General features: G+C 50.9%; 1 protein-coding gene across 4 annotated transcripts in view; it reads right to left on the bottom strand.

Annotated features, from left to right (window-relative positions):
- Positions 1–15,846, bottom strand: part of LOC135053777 (interleukin-11 receptor subunit alpha-like) — a 239,034-nt gene that overhangs the window by 22,456 nt on the left and 200,732 nt on the right. For all 4 annotated transcript variants that reach the window (XM_063957505.1, XM_063957503.1, XM_063957504.1 and 1 more), the window contains exons 7-9: positions 2,993–3,156; positions 2,770–2,911; positions 167–235 (exon numbers count right to left, since the gene is read on the bottom strand). In XM_063957505.1, the coding sequence (XP_063813575.1) occupies positions 167–235; positions 2,770–2,911; positions 2,993–3,156 (375 nt within the window). The remainder of the gene's footprint in view (positions 1–166; positions 236–2,769; positions 2,912–2,992; positions 3,157–15,846) is intronic.

Genomic DNA, 15,846 nt, shown 5'->3' with positions numbered 1-15,846 from the left:
ATGAGTAAACTGGCATGACTGCTGTACAATAGGTAAAATAAAACATTTATTCATTATATTCAGTTATTATTGTCCAATCACAGCAGGCTGGACAAATAGATAAGCCTCGTCAGCAGCGTTTACATTGGTCAATGCAAGTCACATGACATTGTGATTGACAGCTCACCAAATGATTCCTGTATGTGTGGGTCCGGATCTTCCTTAGTGGTTGTATTACTGTCCTCCAAGGCTGACACTATGTACAAAGCAGAGAGACAGGAGGAGATAGCGTTATAGGCAATGTGACATTATACTGGCAGCTACGGTCAGTGTATTCAATAACATCATTCACAATTCATTTGAGATTTTCCTTCCAGCGACCTGTGGGCATGTACTATGGCTTACACATAACTCAGACCTCACATAAACCACCATGGCAGGGGCAGGATTTGGGCAGAGGGTGGTCCTCTGTACTTATGGGGCAGCTGTATCCTTGTGTCCAGTTGTGCAGGGCAGTAGAGAAATAGAGAACGGAAATAATGGAGGCATCACAAATACAGAAGAGTGGTACCACAGGGGGGCAGAAGTAACATGTGCACCTGGGTAACACCATGCTGTACTGCAGGGGGCATATGTAACATGTGCACCTGGGTAACACCATGCTGTACCGCAGGGGGCAGATGTAACATGTGCACCTGGGTAACACCATGCTGTACTGCAGGGAGCATATGTAACATGTGCACCTGGGTAACACCATGCTGTACTGCAGGGGGGCAGATGTAACATGTGCACCTGGGTAACACCATGCTGTACTGCAGGGGGCAGATGTAACATGTGCACCTGGGTAACACCATGCTGTACTGCAGGGGGCAGATGTAACATGTGCACCTGGGTAACACCATGCTGTACTGCAGGGGGCAGATGTAACACGTGCACCTGGGTAACACCATGCTATACTGCAGGGGGCAGATGTAACATGTGCACCTGGGTAACACCATGCTGTACTGCAGGGGGCAGATGTAACATGTGCACCTGGGTAACACCATGCTGTACTGCAGGGGGCAGATGTAACATGTGCACCTAGGTAACACCATGCTGTGCTGCAGGGGGGCAGATGTAACATGTGCACCTGGGTAACACCATGCTGTACTGCAGGGGGCAGATGTAACATGTGCACCTGGGTAACACCATGCTGTACTGCAGGGGGCAGATGTAACATGTGCACCTGGGTAACACCGTGCTGTACTGCAGGGGGCAGATGTAACATGTGCACCTGGGTAACACCGTGCTGTACTGCAGGGGGCAGATGTAACATGTGCACCTGGGTAACACCATGCTGTACTGCAGGGGGGCAGATGTAACATGTGCACCTGGGTAACACCATGCTGTACTGCAGGGGGCAGATGTAACATGTGCACCTGGGTAACACCATGCTGTACTGCAGGGGGCAGATGTAACATGTGCACCTGGGTAACACCATGCTGTACTGCAGGGGGCAGATGTAACATGTGCACCTGGGTAACACCATGCTGTACTGCAGGGGGCAGATGTAACATGTGCACCTGGGTAACACTATGCTGTACTGCAGGGGGGCAGATGTAACATGTGCACCTGGGTAACACCATGCTGTGCTGCAGGGGGCAGATGTAACATGTGCACCTGGGTAACACCATGCTGTACTGCAGGGGGCAGATGTAACATGTGTACCTGGGTAACACCATGCTGTGCTGCAGGGGGCAGATGTAACATGTGCACCTGGGTAACACCATGCTGTACTGCAGGGGGCAGATGTAACATGTGCACCTGGGTAACACCATGCTGTACTGCAGGGGGCAGATGTAACATGTGCACCTGGGTAACACCATGCTGTACTGCAGGGGGCAGATGTAACATGTGCACCTAGGTAACACCATGCTGTGCTGCAGGGGGGCAGATGTAACATGTGCACCTGGGTAACACCATGCTGTACTGCAGGGGGGCAGATGTAACATGTGCACCTGGGTAACACCATGTTGTGCTGCAGGGGGGCAGATGTAACATGTGCACCTGGGTAACACCGTGCTGTACTGCAGGGGGCAGATGTAACATGTGCATCTGGGTAACACCATGCTGTACTGCAGGGGGGCAGATGTAACATGTGCACCTGGGTAACGTCATGCTGTACTGCAGGGGGCAGATGTAACATGTGCACCTGGGTAACACCATGCTGTACTGCAGGGGGCAGATGTAACATGTGCACCTGGGTAACACCATGCTGTACTGCAGGGGGCAGATGTAACATGTGCACCTGGGTAACACCATGCAGCACTGCAGGGGACAGATGTAACATGTGCACCTGGGTAACACCATGCTGTACTGCAAGGGGCATATGTAACATGTGCATCTGGGTAACACCATGCTGTACTGCAAGGGGCATATGTAACATGTGCATCTGGGTAACACCATGCTGCACTGCATGGGGCAGATGTAACATGTGCATCTGGGTAACACCATGCTGCACTGCAGGGGGCAGATGTAACATGTGCACCTGGGTAACACCATGCTGCACTGCAGGAGGGCAGATGTAACATGTGCACCTGGGTAACACCATGCTGTACTGCATGTAACATGTGCAGAGAGAGAGATTTGGGTGAGTGAGGTGTGTTCAAACTCTAAATTGCAGGGTACTAATAAAGTTGTCTTAACATTTGTGGGCTGCGTGCAAAAGCACCACTATGCAGCTCATAAATTATATACTGTATATATATATATATATAGTTCCACTGATGAATGATTGTGATAGATGCTTACTAGTCCACGGCGTGGCTCTGGCTTCCACACTCCAATCGCTCCAGTTGCCGGCATCCAGGAAGTCTCTGGCGCTGACCTGAAGAATGTGTTCCGCGCCAATGAATGCGTCAGTGATAATGTCTGACAGGTTGGCCGTCTCCACCTGCGGTTAGAGGTGGGACCGGGTCATGAATGAGACACGAAACACTGTGACATGTATGTACACGTATGATGATGAACTCACCATGGACCAGTACATGTGAAGTACAGGTCTGTACTGTAGCCGGAATTTCAGCTTGAAGTGTGGCTCCTGGGGCCACGTGGATGGGTATGTCCACGTAACAAGTAACCGCCTGGGTGCAAAAGGGATGGCGTCCGCAGACAAGATTTCCGGGGGGTCCGGCTTCACTGCAACACAGAGAGGTATACACTAACAAGGAGGCACCACTTACTGTTATCATTCAATGCCTCTTCTAACTACTGTACAACACATAGAGCTATACATTAATAAGGAGTCACCACTTACTGTTATCATTCAATGCCTCTTCTAACTACTGTACAACACAGAGAGCTATACACTAACAAGGAGGCACCACTTACTGTTATCATTCAATGCCTCTTCTAACTACTGTACAACACAGAGAGCTATACACTAACAAGGAGGCACCACTAACTGTTATCATTCAATGCCTCTTCTAACTACTGTACAACACAGAGAGCTATACACTAACAAGGAGGCACCACTTACTGTTATCATTCAATGCCTCTTCTAACTACTGTACAACACAGAGAGCTATACATTAATAAGGAGGCACCACTTACTGTTATCATTCAATGCCTCTTCTAACTACTGTACAACACATAGAGCTATACATTAATAAGGAGGCACCACTTACTGTTATCACTCAATGCCTCTTCTAACTACTGTACAACACATAGAGCTATACATTAATAAGGAGGCACCACTTACTGTTATCATTCAATGCCTCTTCTAACTACTGTACAACACATAGAGCTATACATTAATAAGGAGGCACCACTTACTGTTATCATTCAATGCCTCTTCTAACTACTGTACAACACATAGAGCTATACATTAATAAGGAGGCACCACTTACTGTTATCATTCAATGCTTCTTCTAACTACTGTACAACACATAGAGCTATACATTAATAAGGAGGCACCACTTACTGTTATCATTCAATGCCTCTTCTAACTACTGTACAACACAGAGAGCTATACATTAATAAGGAGGCACCACTTACTGTTATCATTCAATGCCTCTTCTAACTACTGTACAACACAGAGAGCTATACACTAACAAGGAGGCACCACTTACTGTTATCATTCAATGCCTCTTCTAACTACTGTACAACACATAGAGCTATACATTAATAAGGAGGCACCATTTACTGTTATCATTCAATGCCTCTTCTAACTACTGTACAACACATAGAGCTATACATTAATAAGGAGGCACCATTTACTGATATAATTCAATGTCTCTACTAACTACTGTACAACACAGAGAGCTATACACTAACAAGGAGGCACCACTTACTGTTATCATTCAATGCCTCTTCTAACTACTGTACAACACATAGAGCTACACACTAACAAGGAGGCACCATTTATTGTTATCATTCACTTTACAATTGGTCATTTATTAGTAACACATTTCCCCGGCTCAGTACCTGAAGCTGGACACTTACTGTACATATGTGTGTGGTGTGACTACATGTGAGTTATGTACATAGTGTTTAGTAAAGAACTGCTGATTGGTGATATTGGTAAGAACTGGTGATTTAGTGTTCATTCTAGCACCCTGCACCTGTGACAACCCATGCGGTCCCTCTTTCCTACCTGGGGGGTATTCTGGTATTCATCTCAGCACTGAGATACAGACCAGTGTGCTAGAAGCACCAGAGCAGAGCGCGACACCCCAGACAGGAAAGAGGAACTGTATGGGTTGTGACAGGTGCAGGGTGCCAGAATTAACACTAGTGATTGATGATATTCCATTCAGCCTTGTGTACTTGGGTATTGTCTTACTGGGTGAGGGGGAACAGGGTCCTAACTCCTCTCTATAGACCATAGGGGTATATACACAGGTACTTACTGTATATATACTATAGGCCATAGGGATATATACACAGACACTTACTGTATATACACTATAGGCCATAGGGATATATACACAGACACTTACTGTATATACACTATAGGCCATAGGGATATATACAAACTTACTGTATATACACTATAGGCCATAGGGATATATACACAGACACTTACTGTATATACACTATAGGCCATAGGGATATATACAGAGACACTTACTGTATATACACTATAGGCCATAGGGATATATACAAACTTACTGTATATACACTATAGGCCATAGGGATATATACACAGACACTTACTGTATATACACTATAGGCCATAGGGCTATATACACAGACACTTACTGTATATACACTATAGGCCATAGGGATATATATACAGGTACTTACTGTATATATACTATAGGCCATAGGGATATATACACAGGCACTTACTGTATATACACTATAGGCCATAGGGGTATATACACAGACACTTACTGTATATACAGTATAGGCCATAGGGATATATACACAGACACTTACTGTATATACACTATAGGCCATAGGGCTATATACACAGACACTTACTGTATATACACTATAGGCCATAGGGATATATACACAGGTACTTACTGTATATATACTATAGGCCATAGGGATATATACACAGACACTTACTGTATATACACTATAGGCCATAGGGGTATATACACAGACACTTACTGTATATACACTATAGGCCATAGGGCTATATACACAGACACTTACTGTATATACACTATAGGCCATAGGGATATATACACAGGTACTTACTGTATATATACTATAGGCCATAGGGATATATACACAGACACTTACTGTATATACACTATAGGCCATAGGGCATATACACAGACACTTACTGTATATACACTATAGGCCATAGGGATATATACACAGGTACTTACTGTATATATACTATAGGCCATAGGGATATATACACAGACACTTACTGTATATACACTATAGGCCATAGGGGTATATACACAGACACTTATATACGGGAGTGTCAGGGCAGGTGTGTGACGTCAGCTCCGGCCCCGATCAGCCTGCTCTCATCGCACTGTAGGAGTCCTGGGCTGCGCACACTGCACACACTGGTAAAAACCATTCACTGGTGAGTGAGGTGGGAACGGATTTGCAGCTGTCCGCTGCCTGAGGGTTTTTTCAGCAGCTTGACGTACACATGCGATCGCACACTTGCACTGCGACACTCCCCTGATCGCAGGGCTACTATTTTAGCAGCTTAGTGATCAGCTCTGAATCCCCCCCTTAGCCAGTTAGCACAGTGTGTATATAGGTGCAGCGGGGAATGCCGCCAGACGGTGTGTGACACGGAGGGGTTAGGAGGCCTGTGTGCGATATTCTGGAAGGAGAGCGAGGCATTTCCCCTGTGTAGGATCCCTGTTGGCGGCTGTGAGAGGAAAGCAGTGAGTACGGAACGCAGGCATCACTTCCAGTAACACAATAGAGGGAGGCAGCGAGTAACAACGCGGTCATTGTGCTGTCAGTCTGACGGAGCGATGTGAGTATCACACTCCAGAGATGCTGACTCACCCCTCCCATTCTCACCCCAGACCCCTCGCAGCGCAGTCACCCTGGGAACTCCCGTCATAGTACGTGCAGGCAAAGCGTCCTGCCCAGAAAACACTATTTCAGCTGGAGACAGAATATGAGAGACGATCGGGAGAGAGACACAGGACCACCACAGGGAGGGGGGAAATAAACTACCGGACAGCATGGTTGGTGTAATGGTTAGCATTAATGCCTCACAGCACTGAGATCTTGGGTTCAATTCCCACCACAGCCCTAGTTGTGTGGAGTTTGTATGTTCTCCGAGTCCTCTGGCTGCTCCAGTTTCCTCCATCACTCCAAACACACACTGGTAGGTTAAGTGACTCGTGCACAAAATGAACCAGAGTGTGTATCTGTGTACGTATGGTTGGGAAGATAGATTGTAAGCTCCACTGGGGATTATTGCATAGCCTGCCCTCAGCTAAACTCTCACTGTTATTCCAAAACTGCTCTCCTTGGCCCTCATAAACTTCACACGTCAGATGCATGCGCACGCCACTCAAGCACACTTATCTTAGTAAATAAAGACACAACAACCGTAATTGGCGTGAAAGGGGTCAGCTTTTTATTTTGACTGAGAGGGAGGCCTATTAATACTAAAACTAGAATGCAGACTTCCCTCTCTAACTAAGGTGGCGGGGAGAAGAACGGTTAAGCATGATAAAGAACTTAATAAGGTTAATACAAAATGATATGACGAAATAGAGCAATAAACATGTGTGTGTGAGGGGGCCTTCTGCCCCAGATGTTCCGGGATTGGCCTCCTGCCTCCATCCCGAGCAATAAAACATATGTGTGAGGGGGCCTTCTGCCCCAGATGTTCCGGGATCGGCCTCCTGCCTCCATCCCAGACATCGAAAATCCAAAAATGCAAGGCCAGGGGTCGACCTTCTGCCACTACCCCTGCCCACCAACAGTTGTAGGGACGGAGGCACGCTCCGCCCCTCGGGGATAAAAAATAGGGCCACCGGCCCCGATATCCACACATGTTTATGATCTATCATATGTGCCCACCAGGTACGGTGGTGCCCAACAATTATTAATAAGCCTATAAAATTACCTAAAAGTTCACCCGAACTTACTAACGATAAACTCCTTAAGTTAAACTAAACTAACCGTTCAGAAACCGGCCACCAAAAGCCGACACAAGCAACCCCAGGGGAGCAACAAAAAACCGACTCTCCAGGGCGGGCGGGTGGGTCATGGAAAAACAGGAAAAGAGACAGGCTGTCCTAGGTCTGCAGACTACATGTATGTCAGACCAGCCCCTATACAGGATCCAGCTAATCACAATCCAGGCAGTTTCCCTTCCGTTCCTCCCTCAAAAAACTGTAACCCCTTCCTCACCAGAGTGTTGCATGAAGAGGCGTGCCGCATTCCCGGCCGGTGAGTTTATGTTGCTTTCGGCCACATTCATGACCTACGCAGTCTTAAACTTCACACGTCAGATGCATGCGCACGCCACTCAAGCACACTTATCTTAGTAAATAAAGACACAACAACCGTAATTGGCGTGAAAGGGGTCAGCTTTTTATTTTGACTGAGAGGGAGGCCTATTAATACTAAAACTAGAATGCAGACTTCCCTCTCTAACTAAGGTGGCGGGGAGAAGAACGGTTAAGCATGATAAAGAACTTAATAAGGTTAATACAAAATGATATGACGAAATAGAGCAATAAACATGTGTGTGTGAGGGGGCCTTCTGCCCCAGATGTTCCGGGATTGGCCTCCTGCCTCCATCCCGAGCAATAAAACATATGTGTGAGGGGGCCTTCTGCCCCAGATGTTCCGGGATCGGCCTCCTGCCTCCATCCCAGACATCGAAAATCCAAAAATGCAAGGCCAGGGGTCGACCTTCTGCCACTACCCCTGCCCACCAACAGTTGTAGGGACGGAGGCACGCTCCGCCCCTCGGGGATAAAAAATAGGGCCACCGGCCCCGATATCCACACATGTTTATGATCTATCATATGTGCCCACCAGGTACGGTGGTGCCCAACAATTATTAATAAGCCTATAAAATTACCTAAAAGTTCACCCGAACTTACTAACGATAAACTCCTTAAGTTAAACTAAACTAACCGTTCAGAAACCGGCCAACTGCCAGGTTACCAAACCTGCCACCGCCACCGAACCGAAACTCAACTCATCTAAACAAAGCAGAATACAAAGAAACTCACTCAACTCAAACTAAAGAAAACAGAACAGGAAACTAAAAAGACCTCAAGACCAGGTGCACCCGCTAATTGCCACCCATGGCCGACAAGCCATAGAAAGCGCGGATCTAGCTGCCTGCAAAAGAAGGGTGTTACTGAGGTTAAGAAATTAAATATATATGGAGAAAATGGGTAACCTAACCTGTATTAGGGAGAGGGGGGAGGGGTCGCCCAATTTGACTTGAGGCAAAAACACAAAACTTCGTTAGCCGGCAAAAACCGTAATTAAAACCAACGATAAAACAAAAATTCCTCAAGGCCCCCGCAGTCACAAAGTGCAACTGCGACGAGCGGCTAGTCCTCAAAGGGGCGCACTGGGAGGAAAAGGCCTGATACAGCGTCTGACTGCACCAGACCTCCACCTACCCAGTGCCCGGACTTCGACCTCGGACCAACCCGCCGCAGCGGCAGCTGAAGCAGCGCCGATGCGGAAAGAGTGAGTCCCATAGTCGGCCGGAGATAGACCCAGGTCCAAAATACAACGCCCCAAAACCGACCGGAATTTGATATCTGGTCAATGGGAACCGTCAGTATGGACGAGCCACCCAGGAGGCGTTGGAGGCCGTACGGACGAATGAGACCGGGCCGCGAAAAACTGGACAAATGCCCCGCACACGAGCCCGACCCCACTCGAACCCACAGCCCCCTGCCTACTACGTCAGTCTTGGAGCGCTGGATCCCACACCACAAATCATAGGGGGGGGGGCAGGGTACGACGACGTGGGCCGCCAGCATGGATGAGGCAGAAGTCCGAGAGACGGACACCAGCTCACCCGCCCTGAACGCAGCGTGGAAGCCCATCGTAAAAGGCCGCCATGAAGAGGTGAACCTCGTATACCCGTATTGTATCCCCGTATCATCGTATCGTGAGCGTTGAATCCTACACCGCAAATCGTCGGGGCATACGTCAACGGCTTTATTGACTGAAGGGAAGGCCTATTAAATCTAAACTTGGATGAAAAACTCCCCTTCTAACTAAGGGACGGTTGAAATATTTATCACACATAGTAGAAAACATACAGCACCTGAAATAGAAAACCTCTCAAAATTATGATTGAAATAATATCCTAAATGTTGGAGGCCTTCTGCCCTGATGTTCCGGGATCGGCCTTCTGCCACCATCCCTGAGGGCCGGCTGCCCCGATGTGCAGGGATCGGCCTGCTGCCACCATCCCTGACATCCCGAATCCAATGCAACTGTGGGCCATCTGCCTTGAGAGGGTCCCAAGCGGCCAGACAAGCCGCGAAAGTTGCAGGAGCCAAAGGCCTGTGGGTTAAATCCAAGTACATTGGATTAGAGCTGCAGGAGCCAACTGCCTAAAACCGCTGCCAGTCGCTGCGAGAAAGGGTATCAGAAATTCCGTTGCGCGCGGCCGGGACACCTAGCATAGCAAGACTATCTGCGCGAAGACCCGCAGTACCGACAGACTCCTGCCTAATGGTGGCAAAACAACGGACAAATTGTCACACCAGAAGACCACCTGCTTATTAGCAATCGCAAATGTGTTGTGAAGCGCTCGCCAATCGCAAGCGCCAGAGGCGTCCGTGAAAAGCTCCAGTGGGGTGCTAGACGCGACCGCCTCCCATCCAACACAGACGCTGCTGAAAAGGACCAGAAATTGTAAATAAATACAGCCGAATTTCGAGGGACAATCTGAGAAAATTATGCGGCCTTTGAATTCCCACCGTCGGCCGCTCCCATTGTGCAAGCAAAATTAAACAGGCCCAAAGGGGATTGAGCCTGCATGAAAGTAAGCTTGCCCGAAGCAAGCGCATATCCACTGGGAGCCTACAGATGCCGGCGACCGAATAAAACTGAAGTCCAGGATAAACTACGGATGCAGAGCCGCTAGGCGACCGGAATCCTGAAGTGTGCGAAGAAGGCAAGTGCCCTCCGCAACAAGCTAGCGCAGCGATCCGAGTCCTGTGGCCTGATCAAAAGGAAATAATTCAAGCCGAGCGAAATTCGCAGATCGCCCGTCGCATGCTCCAGGCACCAATGGAGGAGTCCCTCGAAGTATGCGCAAGAGAGAGAGCAACCCATAGGGAGGCACCGATCTATGCAGGGAGGCACTGATCTATGTAATAGCCATCGGCCAATATAAAAAACCCATAAACCGAAAGGCCGAAGGGTGCAGAGGGAGAAGACGAAATGCTGATTGAATGCCCAAGTTACGCATCACGGCCCCCGTTCCAAAAAACCTAATGGCGGCTAAGGCCGCACAGAGGACGGGCAAATGACTGTACACTGACAATTGGGGATAGCATAAAGTACAGAGGAGCCTAAAGTCGCCCGCGGTCTTCTTGGGCACTATCCCGACGGGGGACAAGACCAAAACCTGTAAGGGGGGGGGGGGGGGTCCGAAAAAAAAAAAAAAGGGGGGGGGGGGCTGTACTCCAGCCCAACGAAACCTCAGCCCGAACCATCTGCCTAATCACGACCCGAAACTACCGAGCCAAACACAGGTTAGTACCAGCCCCGGGGGCCCACTAGCCCAAATGTCGGCAAGGAGATGCCGAACTTGAAACCGAGAGCAAAAAACTGGGCGTCGGCCCTCGCAGCCAGGGCATGAGCACCGGTAATCTAATTGGGGTGGGGGCCAAAGACAGCGCCAGGGGCCGCGGGAACCCGACTCTGCCGGCTCTGCAAGCCGGTATTACCCCGTGTCCCAGGACTGGTGCAGTCCTAGACCCCATGGGCTCCGCCACATCCGATGCAGGAGCGACGAAAACGAATCCTACCACCCGACTAAACATTGGGCATTACGGAAAGCGAAGCATGTACCATGCCATGTACAGGATGGACCCGCTTGAAGAGCAGCAGAACGAGCCAGGCCGCTTTGGCCACCGTCTCGATGTACTGCCCTCCCCGGTGTGCACAGAGGCCTTTTGCAGCTCCGAGCACAATTTGACATCTATTATACCAAAAATGGTGATCTCCCAGCCGAGCAGAGTGCGCCGGAAGACCGAATAGTAACGTCGCCCAGCCGACCCTTTATACTCCTGGTACGGCAAGTGTATAAGTAATTGATAGAGCACTAGATTCATGTGCTCATCCGGGGGCGTCTCTAAATAACACGCCGCGTAGATTAACATGCACCTATCCAATTAGGGTAGGATCGCAAACGGCTTCGCTGCCCTGTCCATGTCTACGGAGCCGAAAGCAAAGCTTAACGATCAACACTAGTGAGGGAGAAGATATTGACGTGTTGGCCATTACGGATCCCGTTCCCGATACGGGGTATAGACCACGGTGCACCGCCGTGTTAGCGCAGTGAATGGTGTCCAATTCGAACGACACTTGTGAGGCGGAAGAGGTTGAATACCGGCGCTCGCGCCGTTCAACCCTGTGCAAACCGCCGTGGGAGGACACCCCCTCCGAGAATGGTGAGCCAAGGGATGAGTCTGTGTCCCAACTCCTGCGCCTGTGTCTACTGCGCTTGCTGGAAACACTATGCGTACGTCTACCCTCGCTAGAGGACGGGACTGAGTATCAGATCCCAACGTTATGGGGGGTAACCGTTCTACCCCGGGACCAGTCAGGGTCCGAAGAAAAACTCACCTGCACGGGAAGCAACTCCGTCCGTCCCAGCACCCTTCGAATGACTCGCTGAGGCACCAGCCGACTCTATTCCAGTCCCGACATCCACGGCTGGGGAGACAAAAAGACATAGTTCCCGTGGACCCAACCGGTCCCACGGCCGCCATGATCAGAGCTGGCGCAGGCCGGCCGTTCCGCCAGAGGACAGGAGCTGCGTAAAGGTCTGTGCAAAGTTATACACCAAAGAAGCGGTGTCCGGCCCCTGTCCCCTGTGTACGGAGGATGACAAGGATGGGGGGGGTTTGCACCGCTGGCATGACTGTGGCACGAATGGCGCACAATACGGTGGCGTCTACCAAAGGAGTAGACGCCGTAGATCTAAGCTCAGACACGTAACGCAAGTCGTGCGACCCCGCGGGAGGTTAGGAAACCACCCATAGGGGGTAAAGGCCCGGAAGAGCCCTCACTGTCGGGTAGAACGGCCCAACTGTCCTGCAGCGATAGACCATGGCTGAACCGCCTGCGCTGCGCCTACTCCTATCCCGAGGATGAGGATAAGAAAAACGGAGTGTTGTAACCGCTAGATGGGGGCAGCGCAACGTCCGACTGAGGGCTGACAACAGCCGTGTTGGGAGTAGGAATGTGGACACGGGAAGGGCCAGATCACTCGCCACCCACGTGCGCATGCCACCCATCATGTGGTGGGTGACCGACCCCAGCCTATCACCGGCAGGTGCAGCACGGCCACGTCTGGAGGCAGAAGGAACCGGCACGCGAGCCCACCCGGAATGGGCCGGCGCCACGGGGCCAATCTCGGCTGGAGAGGCCAGGCGGGCCGTCCCTCCGTGGGCGGACGCGGAAAGACTCCGGCCGACGGACACCGCCAGGCACAATGGTGGCAACAGTACATCTGCGGATGCAGAGCGGGAACGCCGCCCCGCCGTGGGAGGGCGCCACTTGGCCCTGAGAGCACCAGCGGGAGCGAGCCCAACATGGGGCCTACCTGGCGACCGCAGGAAATGCTGGCACGCGTGCGCCGTCGGACCCACCGGGTCCGCCACCCACGCGACCCCCCCACTGGAGTGCGTCACCCGGGTAACATTACAAAATGTGGGCGCGCCCCGGTTGGCCCCGAAAAGGCCATTTATACATATATATATATATGTTTATTATTTTTATTTATTTATTTTTACAGGAGTGCGCTGCCGCCTGCCCACCACACCGGGGCCAGACAGAACACACTATGGGGGCTGCGGGTGAGCGCTGTCCCGGCCCTGCATGCCTCGCGCACCTGACATGGAAAATCCCCGTCAGGCCACGTCAGCAGCAGCCGGACCTCCCGCGCTCCATTCTTGGCGGGGACGAAGAGGAGAGAGTGGACGCATGGGAGCTCGGGCGGGCAGCCGAGTCAGGCCGCACACGCCGCAAGTCTCCCGTCCAGCAGCTGCCGAAGGTCTCCCCCTGGCCGGCCGGACCTCCCGCACTCCACTCTCGGCCGCGGCCAGCGGCGGGGACGAAGGGGAGAGAGTGGACGCAGGGGAGCTCGGGCGGGCAGCCGGGTCAGGCCGCACACGCCGCAGGTCTCCCGTCCAGCAGCTGCCGAAGGTCTCCCCCTGGCCAGCCGGAAGCTCGGGCGCCCTTTTACATAAGGTACATAAGCTTTTACATAAGGTACCAGGGACGAGCTAAGGTACACTTAAATATAGCTAGAGGGACAGAGCAGAGTAAGGGAGCAGGGCTAGGAGACAGCAGAGGCAACCACAAGGAATAATAGGGAAGGAACAAGAGAGTGGGAAAAGTAAGAGAGAAGAGAGTTAGTTAATGAAAAGAAGTGAAAATGAACAGATATTATTGCAGTACTACTTGCAGTTCCATGGAAAAACAGGAAAAGAGACAGGCTGTCCTAGGTCTGCAGACTACATGTATGTCAGACCAGCCCCTATACAGGATCCAGCTAATCACAATCCAGGCAGTTTCCCTTCCGTTCCTCCCTCAAAAAACTGTAACCCCTTCCTCACCAGAGTGTTGCATGAAGAGGCGTGCCGCATTCCCGGCCGGTGAGTTTATGTTGCTTTCGGCCACATTCATGACCTACGCAGTCTTTCCGAGTTGTTCGCTCGCAAGCTGCTTTTAGCAGCATTGCACACGCTAAGCCGCCGCCTACTGGGAGTGAATCTTAGCTTAGCAGAATTGCGAACGAAAGATTCTCTAAATTGCAAATAGAAATTTCTTTGCAGTTTCTGAGTAGCTCGATACTTACTCGGCCACTGCGATCAGTTCAGTCAGTTTCGTTCCTGGTTTGACGTCACAAACACACCCAGCGTTCGCCCAGACACTCCTCCGTTTCTCCAGCCACTCCCACGTTTTTCCCAGAAACGGTAGCGTTTTTTCACACACTCCCATAAAACGGCCTGTTTCCGCCCAGAAACACCCACTTCCTGTCAATCACACTACGATCACCAGAACGAAGAAAAAACCTTGTAATGCCGTGAGTAAAATACCAAACTTCTTAGCAAATTTACTTGGCGCAGTCGCAGTGCGAACATTGCGTATGCGCAATTAGCGGAAAATCGCTGCGATGCGAAGAAAATTACCGAGCGAACAACTCGGAATGACCACCCTTATACGGATCAAGTAGATGTCACTTGGGTGTGGCTGAGTCACTATAGTGTTGTCTCCTATCACAATATCACAGACACGGAGTATATCTATGTATATAGTCTCATCATCAGACAGCAATCCGCATCACACAACCCCACTGTAACATGTGATTCACTCTGCACGCTGCCAGATCAGTAATCACACACTGCACACAGCACATACACACTGCACACCAGACACACCACACAACCCCTCATACAGGACACACTGCACAAACCCTCATACAGCATGCAGTCAGGGCCGGCCTGCCAGTTACGTGTGGTACGCGCACGGGTAAGGTGCCACAGTGTTGATGTCGCCGGCATGGGTGGCCAAACAGTCGAGCGTGCCTCTCCTGCCTGCCGCCCTGCCCCTCAGTCTGGTCTCCGGCAGTGACGACGGAGTGTATAGCTCAAATCAGGTGCCGGTTCGTTAGCCAATCAGAGCTCGCGGACCGGCGCCTGATTTGAGATATACACACTGCCGTCACCGCCGGAGACCAGACTGAGGGGCAGGGTGGGAGACAGGAGAGGCGCGCGCTGCGCTCTCCACACACACACATAGCAGCAAAAACGGTGACAGTGAGCAGCACTATGGGGGCATATGTGGCACTGTGGGGGCATATATGGCACATGGCACTGTGGGGGCATATCTGGCACTGTGGGGGCATATCTGGCACTGTGGGGGCATATCTGGAACATGGCACTGTGGGGGCATATCTGGCACTGTGGGCACATGGCACTGTGGGGGCATATCTGGCACTGTGGGGGCATATCTGTATCTGGCACTGTGGGGTCATATGTGGCACTGTGGGGGCATATCTAGCACTGTGGGCACATGGCACCCACTACCTCCCTGTGACCCCAGCCTCCTCAGTCACCCACTATCTCCATCACCTCTGCCACCCAGTCACGCACTATCTCCCTGGACCCCAGGGGGTACTATTGTGTGGCCACGCCCCTTCCTTGTGAGACCACA

Source organism: Pseudophryne corroboree, chromosome 1 (genome assembly GCF_028390025.1).
Source record: "Pseudophryne corroboree isolate aPseCor3 chromosome 1, aPseCor3.hap2, whole genome shotgun sequence".
Classification (NCBI taxonomy): domain Eukaryota; kingdom Metazoa; phylum Chordata; class Amphibia; order Anura; family Myobatrachidae; genus Pseudophryne; species Pseudophryne corroboree.
Note: the sequence above shows the minus strand (reverse complement) of the source record. Positions and strands in the feature narration are given on the sequence as shown.